Raw genomic sequence first — 23,459 nt, 5'->3', positions numbered from 1 at the left:
ATCGATCTCTTGAAGAACTTAAAATTTGAAAAAATCGATTAATCGATATCTTATAAATCTATTAATAAAAACTTGCGATACGATATATCTATAACTCCAATTAATCGATTTCTTCTCTACTCAATACCTCGAAATTAAAATTCGATACATCGATTTTTTTTTTCACGTTCGTCTTGTTAATTTATTCAAATATTTAATAGCTTAAATTATTTTAATAATTATTATTATCAAATAATAAATAATTATTAAAAATATATAACGTACCTAAAAAAAAAAAAAAAAACGTTGAAATTATATTTGTGATTTATCTATACATAAATATTATTATTATTAAAAATAAATCCAATAATAGCAATAAAAAAATTTTATTGTAAAACAAAAAAATGATAAAAATTTTTCCGAGCAAATAAAAAAATCCAAATTTAAAAAAAAAAATTTCTATCAAAATTCATTATCCGCATCCTGACAATTAGAATCACAAGTTATTTCTCTGTAGTCAAGTTCCAGTGCTGCTAAATCATCCCTTGCTTCAGAAAATTCCATCATTTCCATTCCTTCAGACTGGTACCAATGCAAAAAAGCGCCTTTTCGATACATCAAATTAAATCGTCGATTCAAGCGCCCCCAAACTTCTCTTATGGCCGTGGTATTGCTGAGCATCGCAACGGCACGATTAACCGACGCCATGTCCCCATTGGGTACTGCAGTTGGCGCTTGATAATTGATGCCAACTTTGAAACCAGTTGGACACCAATCAACGAACTGTATCATACGTTTTTGTTTAATGCAGCTAATTGCGTAATTGACATCTTTTGGCACAATGTCACCTCGATACAATAGACAGCATGCCATATATTTTCCATTTTGTAAATTACATTTAACTAATGAATTTGATGTATCGAAACATTCGGATGTCAATTCGGAAATTGACATCGTATTGTGATCAACTTTGGCAGCACTTGCTACGGGAGAATAAGCGCACAATGGAAAATGTATACGAGGAAATGGTACTAGATTTGTTTGAAATTCTGACAAGTCAACGTTCAATGATCCTTCGAATCTTAAACTTGCAGTTATTGATGACACAACCTAAAAAAAATTACTTAGTATTATTTTATTCAGGTGATAAATCAATTTTCCTAAGTTCGGTAATCATCGGGTACGATCGGCTCTATTCGGAAACAAATGTTAGTAATAATAACATCTTCTGTTAATCATCGAAAAGCTTTCGGTGATCATCGGTAGCGTTCGTTAGTCGTCGGTAGCATTCGTTAATCATCGGAAGGCTTTCGGTGATCATCGGTAGCGTTCGTTAGTCGTCGGCAGCACTCGTTAATTATCGGAAGGCTTTCGGTAAACACCGGTAGCTTTCGTTAGTAATCGGTAGCGTTCGTTAATCAAACGTATTAATCAATGAAATTATTTGAATTTATAATTAAAAACCTAAATTATAATACGATAATTAAAAAAAAAACTACCTGACTGATTAACCGATTCAAATTATAGTATTTAGGTCTATCTAAATCTAATTTCTGTCTGCAAACTTCATAAAGCGCTTCGTTATCAAACATAAAGGCACATAAATTTTCATTTAACGATAAATGCGTCGAAAGTATTGCGTTGTAAGGTTCGACTACTGCAGTACTCATATTCGGCGACGGGTAAATCACAAATTCCAGTTTGCTTTTTTTAGGAAACATCTGACAAAGATGTTCTATCAATAGTGAAGTGAAACCCGACCCAGTTCCTGCAAAAAATATCAATTAATTAATCATTTAACATGATTTTGATTAACCAATAAAAAAACCTCCGCCGATGGAATGACAAATCAGAAATCCCATTAATCCATTGCAATTCTCAGCGAGTATTCGAATTTTTTCCGTCACTGTATTTATTAATTTTTCACCAACGGTGTAGTAACCCCGCGCGAAATTATTAGCGGCGTCTTCTTTACCGCAGATTAATTGATCGGGATGAAATAATTTTTGATACTCTGAGCTGCGAAATTCATCGATAACCGTTGGCTCTAAGTCGCACATTATCGCACGTGGTACATATTTGTCTTTAGTTGTGTGCGCAAAAAATGTGTCGATACTATCGATGTCGTCGAGACGTGAATTTTTTCTGTCTAGATTTATTTCGCCATCTTGTTTTATTTTGTGCTCCAGACAATATAGTTCCCAACATTTTGTGCCTATTTGAACGCCTGCTTGTCCAACGTTTATTGATATGCATTCTCTCTGAAAAATTTATTAATATAAGTGTTCCTATGAATAATTTTGTGTAATTTAATATTAATACTATACTTTTCCCATCATTTTATAAATTTATCAATTTTTTTTTTTTTATTATTAATTAATTTTTTATTTTATTAAAAATTAATTGAAAGATTTATCACAGTTAATTTTGAAGTTATGACATATTGTGATTTTTCAATTGTTAATTCAGCTGCATATTTAATTTTTTTATACTTTGATAGTCATATTTTTAAAAAAATATATATTATTTATTTAAACTATGGAACATAATTAATTGGGCAAAAATAATATTTTTATAAATATTCGATTAGTCTATTAATAAAATTTTTGATAATTAAAAAAAAAAAAAAAATTTTTTTTGAAAAAAAAAGTTTATTTTCTTCAAGTAGAGAAAATTTCCAATAAAATGAGTACCAACAACAGTATATTTAAATAAAGTCATTTGTTAACTTTCTGTGGTCGCGGATTAACCGCGACTTGAAGGTTAACAATCACTTTATTTAAATATATTGATGTGGGTACTCAAATTACAGGAAATTTCGTACCAAATTCAACTGTCATAATCATTTTTTGTTTATCTACAAAAAAAACTGCAACATATTATTAATCTAAATTTAAATATCGCGCGCTTTCCATGAGATGCGCGCGCACTTTGTTAACCAATACGATTGTTTTGAATTAACCAATTATCTAGTTTTAGGTGTTCCGGATAAACTTACCACAATTTTGAGCAGTGAATTTTTTTTTATAAATAATTTTAAAAAATTCGAGCTTATATTAGAGAAGCATAAAAATGGCGGAAAAATTAAATGCGAATGACAAACAAAATTATTCAGATAAAAATATCGATATTAATGGGAGTACAGAGTTATTAATATCATTTCTGTCTGAGTTAAGATATCTTATAAGAAGTTTCCGTAATAAATTAATAAAAACATATCGGACGTACGTTAAAGTCCTCGAAGCTGATGAAAATAAATTAACTATTCCCTATTCATCATTTATAAAAGCCGACGGGCATTATCACAGAATAATAAAATTGTTAGATGATTTCTTGAAAGTATTTTCGAACGACTACCTTGACGTCGTGACGTCACTAAGCGAACTAAGTTTATTATATAATCAGTATAATAATCTATTGATTGAAAAAGATAATATAGGTAATGATTCACAGAAATATTATCATTTGATAAATAAATTAGAGTCTACAGCTCACAAATATGAAAAATTAGCTGTCGATTTGAATAAAAAAATTAATAATTTTCGTTCGTTACAAAACAGTTTAAAAAATTTGGTTATTATTTACAAATCATTCAGTGGAAAAAGATTCTTTATTTCAATAAACATAAATAGCGATGATTTGAAAAGTATTTTAGAGTTCAATAACATTTCTAATAAACGCAATGAAATTAATAATAATTTTATACATAATTACGGTGAACGATTAAAGAGGTTAAGTAAGCCTGTTTTGAACCCAGTGTCCTCATTAAATAATAATTACTCCGAAAAAGTACCTAATAATAAATTTTCGATAAAAAAACCCGCAGCTCAACCGGAATTCGAAACCGGGTTCGAAGATGTTGACATGAAGGACCCAAGTATTTTGGGAAAACGTTCACGTGAAAGAGATAATTTGATTAATGAATTGAAAGAAATTCACAAAACTAAAAAAATGATTAAGCCGGACTTCAAAACCGACTCCGAGGACGTTGACATGAAGGACCCAAGTATTTTGGGAAAACGTTCACGTGAAAGAGATAATTTGATTAATGAATTGAAAGAAATTCACAAAACTAAAAAAATGATTAAGCCGGACTTCAAAACCGACTCCGAGGACGTTGACATGAAGGACCCAAGTATTTTAGGGATACGTTCTACTAAAATAGAAGATTCAGTTAACGAATCCAAAAAAATTATAAAAAGCAATGAAGTGACCGAATTACCTGCGTTAGCATTATCAGCAACGAACACTGAAGTAAAAACCGCTGGAATATTGGAGGACATCGAATCTGACGAAGACATTAATCGATTAATCGAAAAAGCTAATGATTGGTTAGGTTATGTTAACCAAAATATTCGATTCTTATTAAATTTAGAAGGTTTCGATGACTTTCTTAAGCAACAGCCATATTTATTACCAATTTCAAATGAGCTTGATAAACAATCACAATTGAAAAATATATATGATGATATGAAAAGACGAGAAAATGAATTGATAAAAAATAAACATGAAGATATGAACTCACTTGATATTAATTCGATCGATTACTTATATAAAAAATTATTGATTTCCGAGGTAATATATTATTTTGTATTTTATTCTGCAAATATGATGATCGATAAAGTCTTAACTCCATATTACGAGTCAAAGTTGGAAAAGGTAGAAGAGATGACTAAAGTTAAAGAGGAAGTTGAAACGTTGGATAAAACAGAAATTGATAAGTTCATTGTTATTATATTCATGTTGGAAAAAGTGATTGATAAATTGAAAAATAAAATCGATGAAGTAGAAAAAGACTCTATTAATGATAAAGAAAATGAGGAAGAAGCGAACAGAATAATGTACAGGCAGGAAATAAATGATGCGTTTAAAAACTTTGTTAATACAAAGTATAAAGTTTTAGTGGTACTTTATAAACTTTCCGATGAAGAAAATCCATTTAACGTAATAGCTCTTAAGAGATCATTAAAACAATTAGATAGTGAATTGGAACAAAATGGCAAATATTATGAAACAGAACGTCTTAACTATTATTCGCGGTATTTGATAAACGCACGATAAAGTGGAATGGGATAAATTATGCTGAATTATATTGAGATTTAATATTGGAAATTTTTTTTTTTATATGTGCCGATATTTAGGAAGTTAGTTTTTAAAAGTAACGGTTATATTAGAGGGACTGATGTAAATTAGAAAATTTACAATGAATACCTTTGAAATAAAAAGTGACTGGACTCGGGAAAATCGAAGACAAACGAACGGAGTTGATATCCATGAAAGTATTGAGACGTTGATACCATTTACGGATTCAATAAAAGCCAAAATTCAAGAATTCCGAACACAATTTAAAGAAACATATAAACAGTATTTAAATTTGATTGAAAATCCCCAAAGTCGATCTCGAAATCAATCATCAATACGGTCTGGAAATCAATTTGCTGCACTGGCAAAGAGCAGAAATGAATTCGGGCGAAAAGGTCAATACCCGTCATTTCATAAGGTTAGCAAAATATATGACACAACAATGAAATCATTAAGCGATTTTATGACAACATTTATAGAAGATTCCAGAGATTTATATTCAATAGCTATTAAGATAAGTTCATTACAACAAGAATTTGATAATCTAGTAACGCGATATTATGACCGTAAAGATGATTTAGAAGTTAATCAGTTGTATCAAATAAACAAAAAGATTGACAGTATTATTGAAAATCACAATAAGTTAGTTATTACATACAATGCAGGAATCGAGCATTTCAATGCATTAAGACATAATTTAAGTAACGGTATACTTATTTATGAATCGACAACAGGAAAGAATTTCGTGTTGTCACGAGATGATGATCTAGAAGAGTTCCGACGTTTGGTTGAGATCGATGAAGTTTTGCAAAAACGCAGCACAATATACGCCACATTTGCCAGCAGATTCAAAGACGATCTACAACATTCTGCTGACAGTACTGTATTAATGCCTGTCAGGCCGTTAAAGAAGGACAATTGGATTCTACAATCTCTAGAAGAACAAAATAATGATGCTTCTGAACAGCATACTCAGAATCGTGAAAACCCTGGGCCATTCAATCAAGAATACCAAACATCTCGACAAAATATCGAATTCGATGATGTTCCGGAACATCACATGGATGCTTCTGTACCTAACGTTGAACCTAGTATCAATATTCAGCAAACTTATCAAGAGCCAATCGTTACTTCACCTCCAACGCTAAACGCTCAGTCAAATTATGAAAGTCCGGCCATCAAAACTGCAGTAGATGAGAAAGATAATACTTCTCAGTACCACAAAAATCCTGGACTCTCCAAACAAAAATATGAACTATCAAAGCGAAATGCAGAATCCGATGTCTTAACAGATCCCTTGTTACAGAGAGAAAACACAACTGTTCAACCCACATTTGAGCTGAATGATCAAACCAATACTACATGTCAATTAGCATTGGTACAACCATCATGGGACCTACTTTTAGCTTCAAGCTTTGAATCTAGCAAGCACCCAACTGAAACACCCCAGTCACTAATGCCTAGTGCTGAAGAACAAGAGGAAGAAAATGAAGAACTCATACATTCGAGAAGTCAAATTCCATCATTGATTGCAGAGCTTTCGGCGAATGATTTAATATTCTGTCAAATATTTATAGGTGATGAAAGACTCCGAGAGATTGATAAACTACTTAAAGCAGCTAAAAGTATATGGATATATATTAACAATTCGGACCTTTCACTTCTGTGGGATGACAAATGTTTCCATCATCTTATTCACACACAGACATACTTTTTACAAGATTGTAATGAATCAGACATTACTTCAGTATTAGAAAACATTAAGGTAAAGATAAAAAACATCGAAAATAAATTAGTAAAACATAACGAGAGTATTAATTCCTTAGACTACATTTTAGATTTGCAAGTAGATGATAATTTTGAGATGATAAATCTTCAATTGGAATATTTGCGGCAAGTCTTAAAGATTCATGAACTTAAATACTATTACATGTTTTATCTCAAAGGTATCGCAGTTAATGATATTCATGGAACTGCGGAATCGATTGAACACACTGAACAAATAAGAGAAAGATATGAACTGATAAAATATGTTGCTGATGTATATAGCATTTTATATTATTTTGAGGAAAAAATTATACAGGCATTAAATAACAAAATAAACGAAATTATGAAGAAAAATGAACTAACTAATAGTCAAAATAATAATGATAAAATTTTTGAAAATTTGATTAAAGAAGTTATTAATGACAGATTCAAAAATATTGTCAACACTAAATACAAAATATTATTAGCAAAATTACATGTCATTGCTAATAATAATGGTGATGAAAAACCATTCAAAAGATTAATGCGGTCCATAAATTACGATATAGATCGATTTAAATTAGATGAATATGAAAAAGATTGGAAGTATAAGCTTGAGTATTACCATTCTAATTATTCGAATAATAGTTAACTATCATAAGAAAATTGATAATAATATTTTTAACTACTTAGAGTCACGTAGGGCAAGTGTGCACCGTGGGTAAGTATGCGCAAACCCATTCATTTTTGATTGAAATGCATAGTTTTGCGCATACGCCCTACATGACTATTAGATTTAAATTTTCGCCTGAAACAAAACTTGCGACAACATACACATGTCTTGCGCCAGATTTGCTGAAGACTCCCAATACTTTCTATGTATTATTCCTTCCTCCACCAGTGCCAACTTGCGCAGAACTTGAGCAAGCCATGCGCAAGGTAGATTCAACATGCTTCTGACGTCGATTTTCCCCTAGAATTGAATAATAACCACCAAAATTCTTGTGTAAGGTTACCATAAGACTTGCAACTCAAATCTACCCCAAATATCTAGAGCAAGACCAAATGGTATACTTATAGTTGTGAAATAGTGTATAGATACTATTTTTCCGTAGTTTTCACTGTTTCAGATTTAGAGGGTATTATATTGTACAAAAAATTAACACTTTTATTAGTATGACAAGTAAATATATATTTTAAAAAATTTAACTAATATATTAGTAACACGACAGAATATATTTATAAAAAAATTTAATCTTTATATAGTAGCAAAGTAAAAAAAAAATCGTTGAATAAAAATGGGTCGTCGCGAAAGAATAAATTTAAATTTCGATAGACGTCAAGATAGTATTAACAAAAGTATTGAATCATTAATGCGATTTATAGATTCAGTAAAATCTACAATAAATAAATTTCGTGAAGAATTTGAACAAGTCTATAATGAATATTTAACATCAGTTGAAAAAAATGGAATGAAATTATCAATTCCATATTCATCATTCCGTAAAGCCGACGGTATTTACAACAAAATAATCACGTCGTTGAAGAAATTCATCGCATTACTTATAGAAGACTATGCAGACATACTATTAGTAGGAAATAAAATAACAACAGCAAATAAAAAATATTTTAAAATACAGCAGCAAATAATTGATAATAATAAAAATGATTTGTCACGATTAGAACAATCAATCAAGAATATGAAAAACATAATAAATGATTACAATGAATTAGCTAATGAATATCATACCAAAATAATGGTTTTCCAATCATTACAGCGTATCTTACAAGATCAAATGATTGTCTATACTTCATTTAACGGCAGTCATTTCCGGCTTTCAATTAAAAGTGAACTTGAAGAATTTCGTAATCTTCTTGAATTAGATGATTCATCATCATTGCGTGGTAAAATAAACAGTCTATTTATCATTAAGTCTGCCAGTCAACTCGAGTCATTGGGTGATGAAAAATTGCTACAGCCAATAACATCTCTCAAAGAAATTGACTCAACTGAAAATGACAACATGGAAGGCCAAGAATCTACCGGACTACCACGACAAGTTAATTTGCGTGATTCGAAACGTAAACGTCCGAGCGATGACGGCGAACCGACATCGAAAAAATTAAAAATGACTAAATTATTGTCAACGATTTTGTCAATCACAGCGGATGATTTAAAATCAAATAACGTTATCAATTTCAGTTACTACTCAATTGATGAAATTAATGACGCATTGGCAAAAGGAAAAGAAGTTTGGCAACGATGGCTAGGTATGACTTTCAATGATTTTGTCAATCGTGAAGGTTTCAATGAATTTATTGATATTTATTCGTATCTATTGCCAATTTCAAATAATTCATCGAACAAGATTGAAGTGATCAAAAAAATATTTGGTGATGTAATTGATATGGAAAGGAAATTCATGGAAAATAGAGTTGATATCGTATCATTAGATGATATTTTGAATTTGAAACCCGCTAATTCTGAAGTAATCAAGGAACAATATGAATATTTACGAATAAAAATTATTGTTCGTGAATTGATTTGCTATTACATATATTATTTAATGGGTTATTTATATGATAAACTTGTTATAGAAAAAAGAATATATGAAATTGAAGAAATGGAGTCATTGAAATTAGAAATATGCAAATATAAAATAGTCAGTTTTATGGAAGAAAAATTACTGAAGAAAATAAAAAGAGTTTTAACTGAAAACAGATTTTTTAGAAGTAATGAAAATGAACTTTTGAGATATAGACATAAAGAACATCTTAATAAAGCATACAGCAGTATAGTTAATACAAAAATAGATATTTCAATGATATTATTTGAAATACGTAAAAATATTGTTTCTCCTGATATGAAACAAGTTTTGAAATTCCAATTGGATGTTAAAAAGAAAGAATTGGATAGGCTGATAAAACTTGGAAATGATCTACGTAATGCGTACTATTCGAGATATTTAGAGAAGAAAGTGTAAAAAAGAAAAATTGTTATTAATGTGAAAACATTTCATTTAAAATGAAAGCTTTTGAAAAATTTAGGATATTAATTTTTATTATTGACCAATTGAATTTTTTTTTTGTCGGTATTTTCTATTATTTTACCCTGAGAAGGCCTGAAAATATCGTAGGAAATCGGTGACATCTCCCCTTCCCCCTCCCTAAAGGAAGGTGAGATACCTTAGCCAAGATTCGAACCCTAACCTATGGATTGTCACGTAGACATAGATCCCAGTCCCACGACTCACAAGCGTCACGTAGAAAATTTTCTAAGGTTGACTTTTGAAATTCTCTATATTAGAGACACTATAATAAAGATATAATTAAAAAAAAAAAAATATTTCAATAACTGAACTTATATTAGAAGAGTAAAACAGATTCAAAATGAATGAATCACTTAAAAATGACATTAACTACAAAACTGCCCAGTCGATTTCATCTTTCCTGACAGAATTACAATCAACTATAGACAATTTCCACAAAAAATTCGATCATGCGTATGAAAAATATTTAGATGCTTTCAAGAACACAAATAATGATAAAAATTCAACGGTTTCAAAGAAAAACATCCCAGGCTTTAAGTCTTTTAATAAAGTTACTAAAATATATGAACATGTGTCGAAAACACTAGAAAAATTTATTTCAACATTTTTATACGATTATACGGATATTTTGAATTTGGCGCTTAAAATAAACGAATTAAAAAAAAAATTTAGTGTCTTATCTGATGAATATAAATATAATGCTAATTATCTAAGTCTATCTGAAATGTATAATTTGAAAAAAAAATTGAATAATGTGGTACAAGAGCATAATGATTTATTTGTTACTTTTCAATCATGTAATACGCAATTAGAAATTTTGAAAAATAGTTTAATGAAGGGTATGCTCATTTATAAATCACCAAAATCGGGAAAAAAATTGACTTTGTCATTAAATAGTGAATTGGCTGAATTTAATTATCATATAGAATTAAGTTCACATAGTAATTATTCAGAAATAAATAATGAGTATACCAAAAAATTTGAAGAACGCCTCAAACAATTAGCTAATGGATTAACATTACTACCTATAACTCCATTGAATCATAATATTAATGTTAATGATAAAAACAATGTTGGCAAGGAAAATTATGAAGGAACTGGTGAAAAACGTAATTTCGAAGGGAGAGTAAGAAATGACAATAAATCGAGAATGAATTTTAGTAAAGGTAAATTAAAAAGTAATTTAGCCAAATTAAACAATATTTTAAATAAAAACGATAAATTAACAGATAAAGAGGTGGAATTATTGAAAAATCAATTGTCATCTTCGAATTTGATTATTAAGTCAATGGAAGATGAATTAATGAATATTAATCGTAAAATGAAACATATGGCCACTGAAAGTTCTAAAAACGTTGATTTCCGGGAACTTAGATTACAATTAAATGAAAGAAAAAAAATGGCTTTTAAATTGTTGAACAATCGCCGGCAATTTTCAGAAATAATAAAACAAAAATTAGGAATTACAGATAATTAATGAAATAATTATTAATTTATTACCTAAAGTTCAAAATTACGGTAAATAACCTTATCTTACTGCAAAATACTATATTTTACAGTAGAATACTGTAATTTACCGCCATTTTGCGCATTTTTACCGTAACACTATGAAATACTTCACTTTACGGTAAAATGCAATAATTTTGCAGAAAATTTTCAGGTTATGGTGAAAAGTACACAAGATCGTCTTATAGGTTATTAATAGGTTAACCAATCACACAATTTTTTTGTATAATTATGTTATATACTAGTAAGCCACAAATTAACAATAGCATTAGTGAACAGAATATTGTCTTGTAAAAATAAATTAAAAAGAACATAATCTCATATTAGAATACTACAAAAAAAAAATGAGTGAATCATTTTCAGATAGAGGAAATTTATATCAACATATCAATGGAAAATCTCAAAAAGTAAACGTTTACGAGAGCGTTGATTCATTCGTCTTCTTTATGAATACTCTAAAAAATCAACTTAAGTCTATACGTCGTCAATTTAAAATTTTGTATTTCAATTATCTTATGAAACTTGAACAAAGTCAAGAAGGTGATAAATTTAAATCATTTGATAAAGTTGATAATCTCTATAAAAAAGTTAATAAAAAATTTTACAATTTTATGAAAGCATTTGTGAAAGATTACGCCGACGTATTGAACACAGCAATTGAACTGAGTACATTGGAACATAAATATTATAAACTAGTTAGAGAATATAACGCGTCCATTGGTAATTTAGATAATAATCAATTAAATGATTTAAAAAATCAACTAGATGTTGTAATTAATCGATACCATACTTTAGCCAATTCTTATACCCAGTATGTACTAAACGTTTGGACTATACTCATGTATTATTTGCAGAGAAATATTTTGTTTTATTTATCGATATCGGGAAAAAAATTTGTGTTGAAAATCGACGACAAATTACGTCAATTTAAACGTTTAATTGGAACTGATGGTATAGGAAGAAAATTACGTCATATTTACAATAACTTCAATCTTGTATTACGCAATGATATTCCTCGATTAATTGACGCCAGTAATATATTACCAATAACTCCATTAACGCCATTAGGTGGCGCTTCTAATCAACAACCAGTGCCATCTAGTGCTGATGATTTGAACGATGAACGAAGATCGGCAAAACGCGAAGCAAGTGGGGATTCAGTAACTGAGAGCAGAATCGAATAAAAAATCGCAACGAAAACTATCAACTTCGACTACCGTCAATCCCGACGAGTAGGATAGCAAGGAATTGAAGTAAATCCATAAAAAATTATTAAATTATATTAAGAACGAATCGTAATGAAAAATAATTTTTCTTTTAGTTTCACTTTATTATAGATAAGAATTGATGTAAATTTGTTACATTCAAATATTATAAAAAAGTAACGTTTATTTTAGAAGAGTAGAAATAATATAAATACAAAATATGAGTAAACCTCGCACAAATAATGTCAGTGCAACTCATGAAAATCAAAGACGAGTTAACGGAGTTGATATTCATGAAAGTATTGAGACGTTGATACCATTTACGGATTCAATAAAAGTCAAAATTCAAGAGTTCCGAACACAATTTAAAGAAACATATAAACAATATTTGAATTTGATTGAAAATCCCCAAAGTCGATCTCGAAATCAATCATCAATACGGTCTGGAAATCAAATTGCTACACTGGCAAAGAGCAGAAATGAATTCGGGCGAAAAGTTCAATACCCGTCATTTCATAAGGTTAGCAGAATCTATGACACAACAATGAAATCATTAGGCGATTTTATGACAACATTTACAGAAGATTCCAGAGATTTATATTCAATAGCTATTAAGATAAGTTCATTACAACAGGAATTTGATAATTTAGTAACGCGATATTATGACCGTAAAGATGATTTAGAAGTTAATCAGTTGTATCAAATAAACAAAAAGATTGACAGTATTATTGAAAATCACAATAAGTTAGTTATTACGTACAATGCAGGAATCGAGCATTTCAATGCATTAAGACATAATTTAAGTAACGGTATACTTATTTATGAATCGACAACAGGAAAGAATTTCGTGTTGTCACGAGATGATGATCTAGAAGAGTTCCGACGTTTGGTTGAGATCGATGAAGTTTTGCAAAAACGCAGCACAATATACGCCACATTTGCCAGCAGATTCAAAGACGATCTACAACATTCTGCTGACAGTACTGTATTAATGCCTGTCAGGCCGTTAAAGAAGGACAATTGGATTCTACAATCTCTAGAAGAACAAAATAATGATGCTTCTGAACAGCATACTCAGAATCGTGAAAACCCTGGGCCATTCAATCAAGAATACCAAACATCTCGACAAAATATCGAATTCGATGATGTTCCGGAACATCACATGGATGCTTCTGTACCTAACGTTGAACCTAGTATCAATATTCAGCAAACTTATCAAGAGCCAATCGTTACTTCACCTCCAACGCTAAACGCTCAGTCAAATTATGAACCCCCTCTACCGAGAATTCACCATCGTCAGCATCATGAAGAACCTACATCATCGAAACCAGTGGAACAAATGCCAAGTTCTAGTCCCAATATTGTAAAAGCTTTCCATCATCCTATGAAGGAGACAACGACCATTAACTTTGTTGCAGATAAAAATCGTGATGATTCTCAGCAAGATCATCCGCATACCCAGAATTATAATAATCCTGGAACATCTAATCAAGTAGACCAGCCATCCCAACAAAATACCAAAATCGAAGAAGCCACTGACGTTCACCGGGGTGTACGTAATGTTCAACATATCGATACCTCACCTCCAATGCCAAGCACTCGGTCAAATTATAAACCACCTCCATCGACGATTCACCAACGTCAGCATTCTGAAGAAGCTGCGTTATCGAAACCAAAAGATAAACCACCGAAACAAATGCCTAGTTCGAGTCCAAATATCGAAAAAGATTCTCAATACTCTAAGATGGAGACACCGGCTATCAAAGATAATGAACAAGCTTCACCAGTATCAATAGTTTCAATACATCCACCAATAAAAACTGGCAATCGAATTATTATACCTGCTGAACCCCCTGCTTCTGAATCTGAAGCTGTTCTAAAACTTACTAATAATCCAGAACTCTCAATATTTTTAGTGCCATCAACTCGAGCGCCAGTATCTCGATTTAAACCCTATCAAAATCTGAGACGCAGTTTACAACTACGAAAACCTGCCTCGCGATCAGTGAAACAGCCAATATCGAGTACCGTACTTCATTCGAAAACAATAGGCGGTGCTGCAAATCCATTACCACCTGTAAATTTGAAGACTCAACCTGTTACAAATGTCAACCGAGAATCTGCTTATCCAACGATTAAGGATATTCTAGCCCGAACGGACATACCACTCGTACCAGTGAGCAGAAGTTTACCTAAACAAGATCACAATGCCCCATCAATAAGCAGAAAGATACCGTCACCGCTTGATCGCAGCGTTAAGTCACACTCAGATATCGAAGCAACTAAAAATACACAACCGACACCGATCCGTGACTTTGATGTCAATCAGTCAAATATAAATCCAAGTCCGACCGTTGATGAAAACATCAATGTAGGCTATGATCAGCAAAAATCAACACAGTCCGAAAACTCTGAGCCAACTGGCCCGCATGAGGAACCCAATAATGAAAAATCGAAGCTTAAATCCGAAAGTGAACTATCTTTTGATGAACTGTCTAATCAATCTATGGATATTGAGCAATCGTCCCGCGAACCTCTGATTATCAACGAAAATTCTAATTTGAAAGCTCAACAAAATAATAATGAACCAAATCAAAAAGAAGAATCGGAATTATCAGAACAAACTATTGATATAACTGATGACTCCGATGAAAATATAATTACAATACAAGAATCTACAAATCTCGATAAAAGTAATGACTCGCGAGAAACCGAAGCTACCGAGGAAGCAAATTTGCCTAAAAACCTTAAAAATATTTTAGGTAAAGAGATGATAACAACATCTGAAATTAATCACCTTAAGAAATTTCTTCCGATTTTCAAGGAATTTCAGAACCGCCATTCTCATCAACTGCGTGAGGTTCAAAGTATTTGTGATGACAAAATCATAATGAAAGGAATTGAAGGTAGCGATCATGAGGGCTTAGGGATGGAAATACAGAAACTTGAAAAAAGAAGTTTTGAACTAAGACGGAAGATAAAATATATTGGAAAAATAGTGCGTGATATAACTGAAAAAATTAATAAATCGGAGGTAAAAGAAGAATCGAACTTATCAGAAAAAAATATTGATCTAACTGATGACTCCAATGAAAATACAATTACAATGCAAAAATTTACAAATATTGATAAAAGTAATGATTCACAAAAAACCGACTCTAGGGAGGATTATTATTCGACTCAAAAGCTTACAAATATTCTACGTAAAGATGAGATAACAGAATCTGATATTGAGTTTCTTAAAAAATTACTTCAGAAAATCGAAAAATTACAAAACCATTATTCTAATCAACTGGATGAAGTTCAAAAAAATTATGACAAAATCACAATGGAGACAAATCAAGGTAGTAATCATGAGGGCTTAGAGATAGAAATGAAGGAGCTTGAAGGAAAACGTCAAAAACTAAAAAAAGAGATAGCAACTGCTGCAAAATTATTGGATAGAATTACAAATAAAATTAATAAATCAGAGGTAAATGAAGAATCAAATGATAATCAGGGGCAATCACTTGAAAAAATGTCTGAAAAAAATGTCACAGTAATGTCACCACCGAATATAGTGACTAACCAAATAGAATCCGATTCTGCTATTGAATCGAATAGTCAATCCGACGAACAAACCAATGAAAGCTCGGATCCTGAACAATTTCATAGTCAAGATATCACTGTACAACCTGAAGTGCCAGCGAAAGTAAAAAGAAAATTATCAATTGACAATACTAGCGAAAAATCAATCAATCAACCTGAAAAATTATCCACTAAAATCTCGAAATCTGACCAGAGTAAATCATCTGATGATCGAGGTAGGTCCAGAAAAATTCAAACAGAGACTAGATCATCAGCAAAAATGAAGAGAAAATTATCAATTGACAATACTAGCGAAGAATCAATCAATCAACCTGAAAAATTATCCACTAAAATCTCGAAATCTGATCAGAGTAAATCATCTGATGATCGAGGTAGGTCCAGAAAAATTCAAACAGAGACTAGATCATCAGCAAAAATGAAGAGAAAATTATCAATTGACAATACTAGCGAAGAATCAATCAATCAACCTGAAAAATTATCCACTAAAATCTTGAAATCTGATCAGAGTAAATCATCTGATGATCGAGGTAGGTCCAGAAAAATTCAAACAGAGACTAGATCATCAGCAAAAATGAAGAGAAAATTATCAATTGACAATACTAGCGAAGAATCAATCAATCAACCTGAAAAGTTATACACTAAAATCTCGAAATCTGACCAGAATAAATCATCTGATGATCGAGGTAGGTCCAGAAAAATTCAAACAGAGACTAGATCATCAGCAAAAGTGAAGAGAAAATTATCAATTGACAATACTAGCGAAGAATCAATCAATCAACCTGAAAAATTATCCACTAAAATCTCGAAATCTGACCAGAGTAAATCATCTGATGATCGAGGTAGGTCCAGAAAAATTCAAGCAGAGACTAGATCATCAGCAAAAGTGAAGAGAAAATTATCAATTGACAATACTAGCGAAGAATCGAAGACTGGTTCTAATACATCAAAGAAATCACTAGAGACAACTCGTCAACAGTCAGAACAATGGTTACAAACAGAAGAATATATCAATTTATTAATAAAAAAGCTCCGAACAGAAACAAATAATCCTAATATTCAACAAATTCGTGAAAATATGATTAAAAAATTACTTTGGGTTAATACGAATTTAGTGAAATTTCTTCAAAGACATATATATTTATTATCAATTAAAGACAGGAAAATTAGAACAATAAAATCATTATGTGAAAAAATATTTAATGATGTAATAATACACGCAACAAACATTGAAAATGAAAAGATCGATTCTTCTTTTATTACGCCATTAGAGATAGAATTAAATAAAACCGATAATAATAATAAAGAAAAGAAAGTTCAACTTGAATATTTACAAAATAAATTAATACTGTCCGAAATTAGTTATTACTACTGTTACTATTTGCTCAATCAAAATCGTAGTGAAGTACTTGAATTTGAATTAGGTTCCGGTGTGATAACAAATGACAAACAAAGTCAATTTTTCGAGGCTGTTGAACGTATGAATAAAAACCTCGATGTTTTAAATAAAGATATAATTTTTAATAAACAAGATTATATCAACTGGATGAGAAATAAAATAAAAAGTCTTAAGGCAGAATTGAAATTAGTGGAGAAAGACGAACGCAAATTAAGAATAAATGATTTGAGAAGTAAAATAATAGAAATTGATAATAATATAAATAATAAAATTGATGAAATTCTTGCTTTAAAAATAAGAACATTAGGACCATTTCATTCTATAACGTATGAATATGACAAGAAATTGAAGAAGTGTGAAACAGAATTAAAAGACCTTGAAAGTGCGCACAAAAAAGCACTTAGAAAATATATATCTTCTAATGAATGATATTTTGTAACTATTGACTAATTGAAAATATTATTTTTTTACCTAAACAAAATACATCATAATGATAAAATAAAAAATTTAATTGCGTAAGATTCGGAGTTACAAATGTACATGAATACTTCTTTAACTAACGTTGAACCTAGTAGTAATGTTCAGCAAAATTTTCAAAAGCCAACGAATCCAACGCATCATTATATATTATTACTTTACAAAAAAAAAATTTTTTTTTACCTATATATTAGACAGAGCTCATCTGAAATATTGAATATTAATATAAAATAAAATAAAAATCTAGATAAATTATACTTATGTTAGAAGAGTAAAACACTAATAAAAATGGATGAATTTTATGGGAATAATCATAGTGAAACTCAGGAAAATCGAACACAGCCTGAAATTGATATCCATGAAAGTTCTGAATCATTGATAATATTCATGGATAACTTGAAACATAATATTAATGTATTTCGTCAAGATTTCAAAAAAGTCTTTAATGTGTACATAAACCAACTTACCGCATTGTTAAATCAACCGCCTAATCAAACACAGCCGACATTAAATTCAAGATCTATAAATAGCATTAGTAATGAAAATATAAAAAAAGTACGTTATGCATCATTTCGCAAAGCAAATAAAATTTATAAACGTGTTATGAATGTATTGAATAATTTCATGAATAGATTCACCCAAGATTACGCTGAAACATTGAACATTGCCATTGACTTAAGTACCTACAAACAATCGTACGATAATTTCTTCAAACGCTACATCAATTATCATGACTTGGAACCACATGAAATGTATGCACGTAATCAAATATTAAATAGTATTGTTGATAAGTACAACAAGTTAGCTATTACTTACAACGAAAGAATACGACATTTTGAAGGATTAAAAGGCAACATTCTTAATCGTTCACTTATTTATACAACGTCTACGGGTAAGCGTTTTGCTGTTTCAATTAGCGATGAATTGGATCAGTTTAAAGAGCTCGCTGAATACGATCAAGTAACAAGAAAACGTTCTTCTCTTGTTGCTGCACTAGGTAATCAATTGGATAACGATTTACGACATTCTGTTAATAATTCAAGACTACTGGAAATAACACCAATAAGAGGAGAGTATGGAAATATTTCACCCGCGCAAAATGAACCATTGGAAATGAATGCTGAAGATCAAGATCAAAGTTATTCAAGATCGCGACAAAGCGAACGATATGAAGATGTAAATTTGAATGCTATTGTAAATCAAAATTTAGCAAACTTGAATCGCAGGAGAACAGTAAATGTTCAATCAAAACCACAACGTAAACGTAAGCAATCAGGGATTGATAATGAGACTCAGTCTAAAATAGCTAGAAAAAGATCTCAACCTCAGGAAAGTAAAGATCAAGATAAAAATAAGTCAAAACAGCGGCAAAGAGAAATATCCAATGAAGAAACAGATGCAGCAGACGAAGAAATGGATATGGAAGACCAAGAAATGAATATTGAAGACGAAGAAAAAAATAAAAAAGATAAAGAAGACGAAGAAGCAGACATAAAAGATGGAGAAAAAGATAGAGAAGATGAAACAACAGATACAGAAGACGAAACAACAGATGAAGAAGAAGAAAATAAAAATGTTAAAAAAGGTGGACTCTTAAAAATATCTTTTAAAGGAATTAAAAAGAATAAGTCGAAAAAAGCTGGAAAGTCATCTCGCCGTATAGATTTATATGATCGTAAAATATATATGAAGAAATTAGGCAGAGCTATGGAAAAGCAGTGCGAAAACCTCGTTGAAGAAACATCTCCAGATGAAGACAATTACTTAGATATGACAATTGAAGATTTACTGCAGCAAAATCTTGAAACGGTAGTAGAACATTTAAATATGATGAACCAAAAAAATTATACGAAAGCAGAAGATATAGTTATAGAAATATCTAAAAAATTAAACATAATAAAAGACGATAATGATGATGATGGGGATTATGATGATGTGGATGATCCTGAATTCATTGAACGTCTGAAAAAAAGTGCTGATTATGCAAAACAACCAACGAAGTATGAGAAAATAATGAACGAACTTAGATTAAGAGAAAGCAAACATGAAACAGCGATCAAAGACTTAAAACGTTACTGTTTAGATAGGCGAATTATTTCCGAATACATGAACATACTAAATATGTTTAGTGAACATTACAAGTTGACAGAAGATGATAGGAAATTACTGAGAAAATTGTGCGTTAGATTGCCAGATAGATATGATAAATTAAGTAAACGATTGGTGACAGTCGTAGAACAGATAAATGTAAATGATAATCCGTGGTGTGTCTCAAAACATATGTTTTACAATTTATCTCGAGAAGGGCAAGAATTGTTGGAAGAACAAAAATTATTAGAACGTTATATATTCAATATAGGATATTTATTAAGAATGATTACTAATAAATTATGTAAACCGCCTCCGAAATCTCTCGAATTAGAACCTCAGTTTCTTTCAAGAGATGAAATATTAAAAAACATTGACGAGTTTAATAATATAATTAGTGATAAAATTTCGGAATTCAATGATGAATTAAGTAAAATTAAGGAAGAGGTAGAAGTTGCAGTAGCTAAAAAGAAAGATGATGAGAAACGCAGACAAATAACGAAGAACAGTAAAACATCAAATGAGAAAACGAAAACCGGTAAACGAAAGAAAAAAAATGATACTGATTCAAATGCTGCTATTGATATTCCTGATGCTGCTACTAGTTCTAATGCTGCTACTGGTATTCCTGATGATGCTACTAGTTCTAATGCTGCTACTAATGTTTCTGATGCTGCTACTAGTATTTCTGATGCTGCTACTAATATTATTGATGCTGCTACTAATATTTCTGATGCTGCTACTAATATTTCTGATGCTGCTACTAGTTCTAATGCTATTACTGGTAATTTGATTGATGGAACTAGTAGTTCTACTACTGGAACTACTATTGCTGATGCTAGAAAAAAGATTCGTACTAACAAAGGGAAATTCCAAAATGACCCTGGTGATTCAGACGATGAAACAAGTAGTTCTAATATAGGCACAAGTGAGAATTCCGGAGTAAAAATTCAACCAAGAGATGTTGTAACAATGCATTCTCGAAGACAAGCTGCAAAATATGGTGATTTCAAATGTCCAGATCCTCTATTTGATGAAGCCTTTATCAATAAGATAATAAAGAACAGAGGAGAGTTACAAAAAAGTGATAACGAAGAAAACTACATTAGCAAAACAGGAAATTATAGATTAAAAGCTGAAATTTTGTGGGATAGTTTAGAAAGTTCAAAAGATGCGATGATAGCAGACGATGAATTTATAGAAAAATTGAAGCCATTAGTCAATGAAATTTTGACAGATGCTTGTGATTTCAAACGATTGATAACAGAAGTGGACGCGAAATCTTTAATGATACAGAAAGAATTAGCAGGTCCAAAAACCAATATACCACTGCAGGCTATATTGATAGCGAAATATGATAAGAGTAAGGATACTGATAAATATATGAAACAATTGAACTATTTGTATATGAAAGTGTTGATATCGGAAATTCGAATTAGGTGGTTGGAACATGAACGTAATAAATTGCAGCTAATTTATGATGATAAAATGGCTCGTAGTAACAAGGAAAATAATAATAAAATAATAACAGATATTGATGCACATACACTAACTATTAAAAAATTGAATGGATCGTTTGAAAATATTGTTGAAAAAATAAATGAAATGAAAAACAAGTAGACTCATAAATTAACATACATTTAAAAATTACACTTTTTATAACTATTCAATAATTGATGCATTTAATTTTTTAATTGTGTCATGTACTATATAAAAAATAAATTTCGATATTGTATAATTATCGAGAGTGACTTTCAGTTAACAGTTTAAAATTTTTCATTGGTCAAAAAATCGTAAAAATGTATTTATTTAATGCATTATTCTCGAGGTATAGTGCATATATGTATATATAGGACAAACGAGTCTGATTGAATTAAAAAAAAAAAGAAAAAACATTGAGTTTTAAAATAAAAATCCATTTTCAGTCTATGAGATTTTGTTGTAACGGAATAGAATATAATGTGGTAAGTAAAGTCCGATTAGTTGGTTGGATTTGGGCATTGAAAATCTTGAATTGTATCAGATAAATATGACTGCCAAAGAGCTATTGACTGATTATAAATTAATTGAACCTCGACTTTTATTTATTTTACTTTCCTACTCACATGTGCGCGTGTATCAGGAACACATGAGTCTGCAAGATCACTGCCTCCAGCTCACGCTACTTCACAGCTACAGATATATTTATTCATAAACTCACTTATTTTTAATAAATTTATCAAACAATCTGAGAATCCGACAATAGAGTCCATAGTCAAGCTGTTAATTTTGATAAATTAATAATTAATAATTATTACTTACATAAAATGATGAATTTATTTTTTTAAATTTATATGATTTGCTTGATTTGAAAATTACCGCGCACGTGCAATGAAACACTATTAGCGCGGCGACATGTATTATAAACTACAAGTGATGTTCCAGAGATTAAATTCACTCCTTGCATTCATAATCTCCTGATTCAATTGAGGATTTTCTGTCTCGAAATATGGCAGTCTATTGTGCAGTTCACCTTATATACATATACATATATATAAACATATAATGACTTTGATCTAGTGGTATTATATTACACTGTCACTTTTTCTATGCATTCTGTTCGCTTATTAAAAAAAATATATATATAATTATTAATAAAACATGAATACCTTATGTTCAAATTTTCGAAAGTAATAGATCTCAATATAAAAGCTATCATGATAAAAAAAATTAAATTACACCCATGGTGGAACAAATAAATGATCAATGATAAAATTTATCTACAATATAAATAATAAATTAATTATTTTAAAAAAATAATAATAATTACGATTGAGAGTAAAAATAAAATTACCTTCAAATTTGTCTGCAGAATCAATATTTGCAAAATATTCTTTTTATATGATGAAAACTCGAAACCAATAGTATAATTCATTAAAAATTTTTGAATTACATTTGTTAACAATATCGTAGACTACTAAGTGTTCTGAGGGAGAGTAATTTGTATTACTGATGTACGTTGTATAAACTTTCATTAAATGGTAAAATAGCTTTTGCGCAAGTAGGTGCTGCAATAATTGAATTTTATCCGCGCAGCTAGAGGGTGGTCTTATTCTGTGCGATCATTTACCGTGATATGATTGGCTATATAATTCTGCATAAGTGATTTGCATACGTGAATACATTCGATTATATCTCAATATAATAATAATAGTAAATAAATAAAAAAAAAAAACATTGATAATTTTATACAGGAGATTTGATACTAAATTATCTTTTATTTCAACTTTTTTGGCTTCATACTTATGCAAATGGGGCAAAATGGAACATTGGGACCCAAAAATTGCGTTTATTCTAGTGTCC

The 23,459-nt window shown here is 30.3% G+C and overlaps 7 protein-coding genes across 7 annotated transcripts; 6 read left to right on the top strand and 1 right to left on the bottom strand.

Annotated features, from left to right (window-relative positions):
• Nucleotides 1-441: 441 nt before the first annotated feature.
• LOC103574672 (tubulin alpha-8 chain) lies at nt 442-22,369 on the bottom strand. The gene is made up of 5 exons (XM_053738576.1): nt 22,342-22,369; nt 22,223-22,251; nt 1,808-2,240; nt 1,479-1,747; nt 442-1,089 (listed from the first exon to the last, which is right to left on the bottom strand). Exons 1-5 carry the CDS (start codon nt 22,367-22,369, stop codon nt 442-444), a joined length of 1,407 nt encoding a protein of 468 aa, XP_053594551.1.
• On the top strand, nt 3,052-5,085 carry 35a-8 (uncharacterized). Its single transcript, NM_001414770.1, has one exon. It carries the CDS (start codon nt 3,052-3,054, stop codon nt 5,038-5,040), a length of 1,989 nt encoding a protein of 662 aa, NP_001401699.1. The 3' UTR covers nt 5,041-5,085.
• Nucleotides 8,003-9,895, top strand: 35a-10 (uncharacterized). Its single transcript, XM_053737972.1, has one exon. The coding sequence runs from the start codon at nt 8,106-8,108 to the stop codon at nt 9,789-9,791; it is 1,686 nt and encodes a 561-aa protein (XP_053593947.1). The 5' UTR covers nt 8,003-8,105; the 3' UTR covers nt 9,792-9,895.
• On the top strand, nt 10,167-11,357 carry 35a-11 (probable kinetochore protein NDC80). The gene has a single exon (NM_001414772.1). It carries the CDS (start codon nt 10,198-10,200, stop codon nt 11,332-11,334), a length of 1,137 nt encoding a protein of 378 aa, NP_001401701.1. The 5' UTR covers nt 10,167-10,197; the 3' UTR covers nt 11,335-11,357.
• Nucleotides 11,684-12,570, top strand: 35a-12 (conserved uncharacterized protein 35a-like protein-12). The gene has a single exon (NM_001414870.1). It carries the CDS (start codon nt 11,708-11,710, stop codon nt 12,545-12,547), a length of 840 nt encoding a protein of 279 aa, NP_001401799.1. The 5' UTR covers nt 11,684-11,707; the 3' UTR covers nt 12,548-12,570.
• 35a-13 (uncharacterized) lies at nt 12,783-18,012 on the top strand. Its single transcript, XM_008554126.3, has one exon. The coding sequence runs from the start codon at nt 12,789-12,791 to the stop codon at nt 17,979-17,981; it is 5,193 nt and encodes a 1,730-aa protein (XP_008552348.3). The 5' UTR covers nt 12,783-12,788; the 3' UTR covers nt 17,982-18,012.
• LOC103574639 (uncharacterized) lies at nt 18,241-21,812 on the top strand. The gene has a single exon (XM_008554132.3). It carries the CDS (start codon nt 18,318-18,320, stop codon nt 21,735-21,737), a length of 3,420 nt encoding a protein of 1,139 aa, XP_008552354.3. The 5' UTR covers nt 18,241-18,317; the 3' UTR covers nt 21,738-21,812.
• Nucleotides 22,370-23,459: the final 1,090 nt, after the last annotated feature.

This window comes from Microplitis demolitor, chromosome 4, assembly GCF_026212275.2.
Source record: "Microplitis demolitor isolate Queensland-Clemson2020A chromosome 4, iyMicDemo2.1a, whole genome shotgun sequence".
Taxonomy (NCBI): domain Eukaryota; kingdom Metazoa; phylum Arthropoda; class Insecta; order Hymenoptera; family Braconidae; genus Microplitis; species Microplitis demolitor.
Note: the sequence above shows the minus strand (reverse complement) of the source record. Positions and strands in the feature narration are given on the sequence as shown.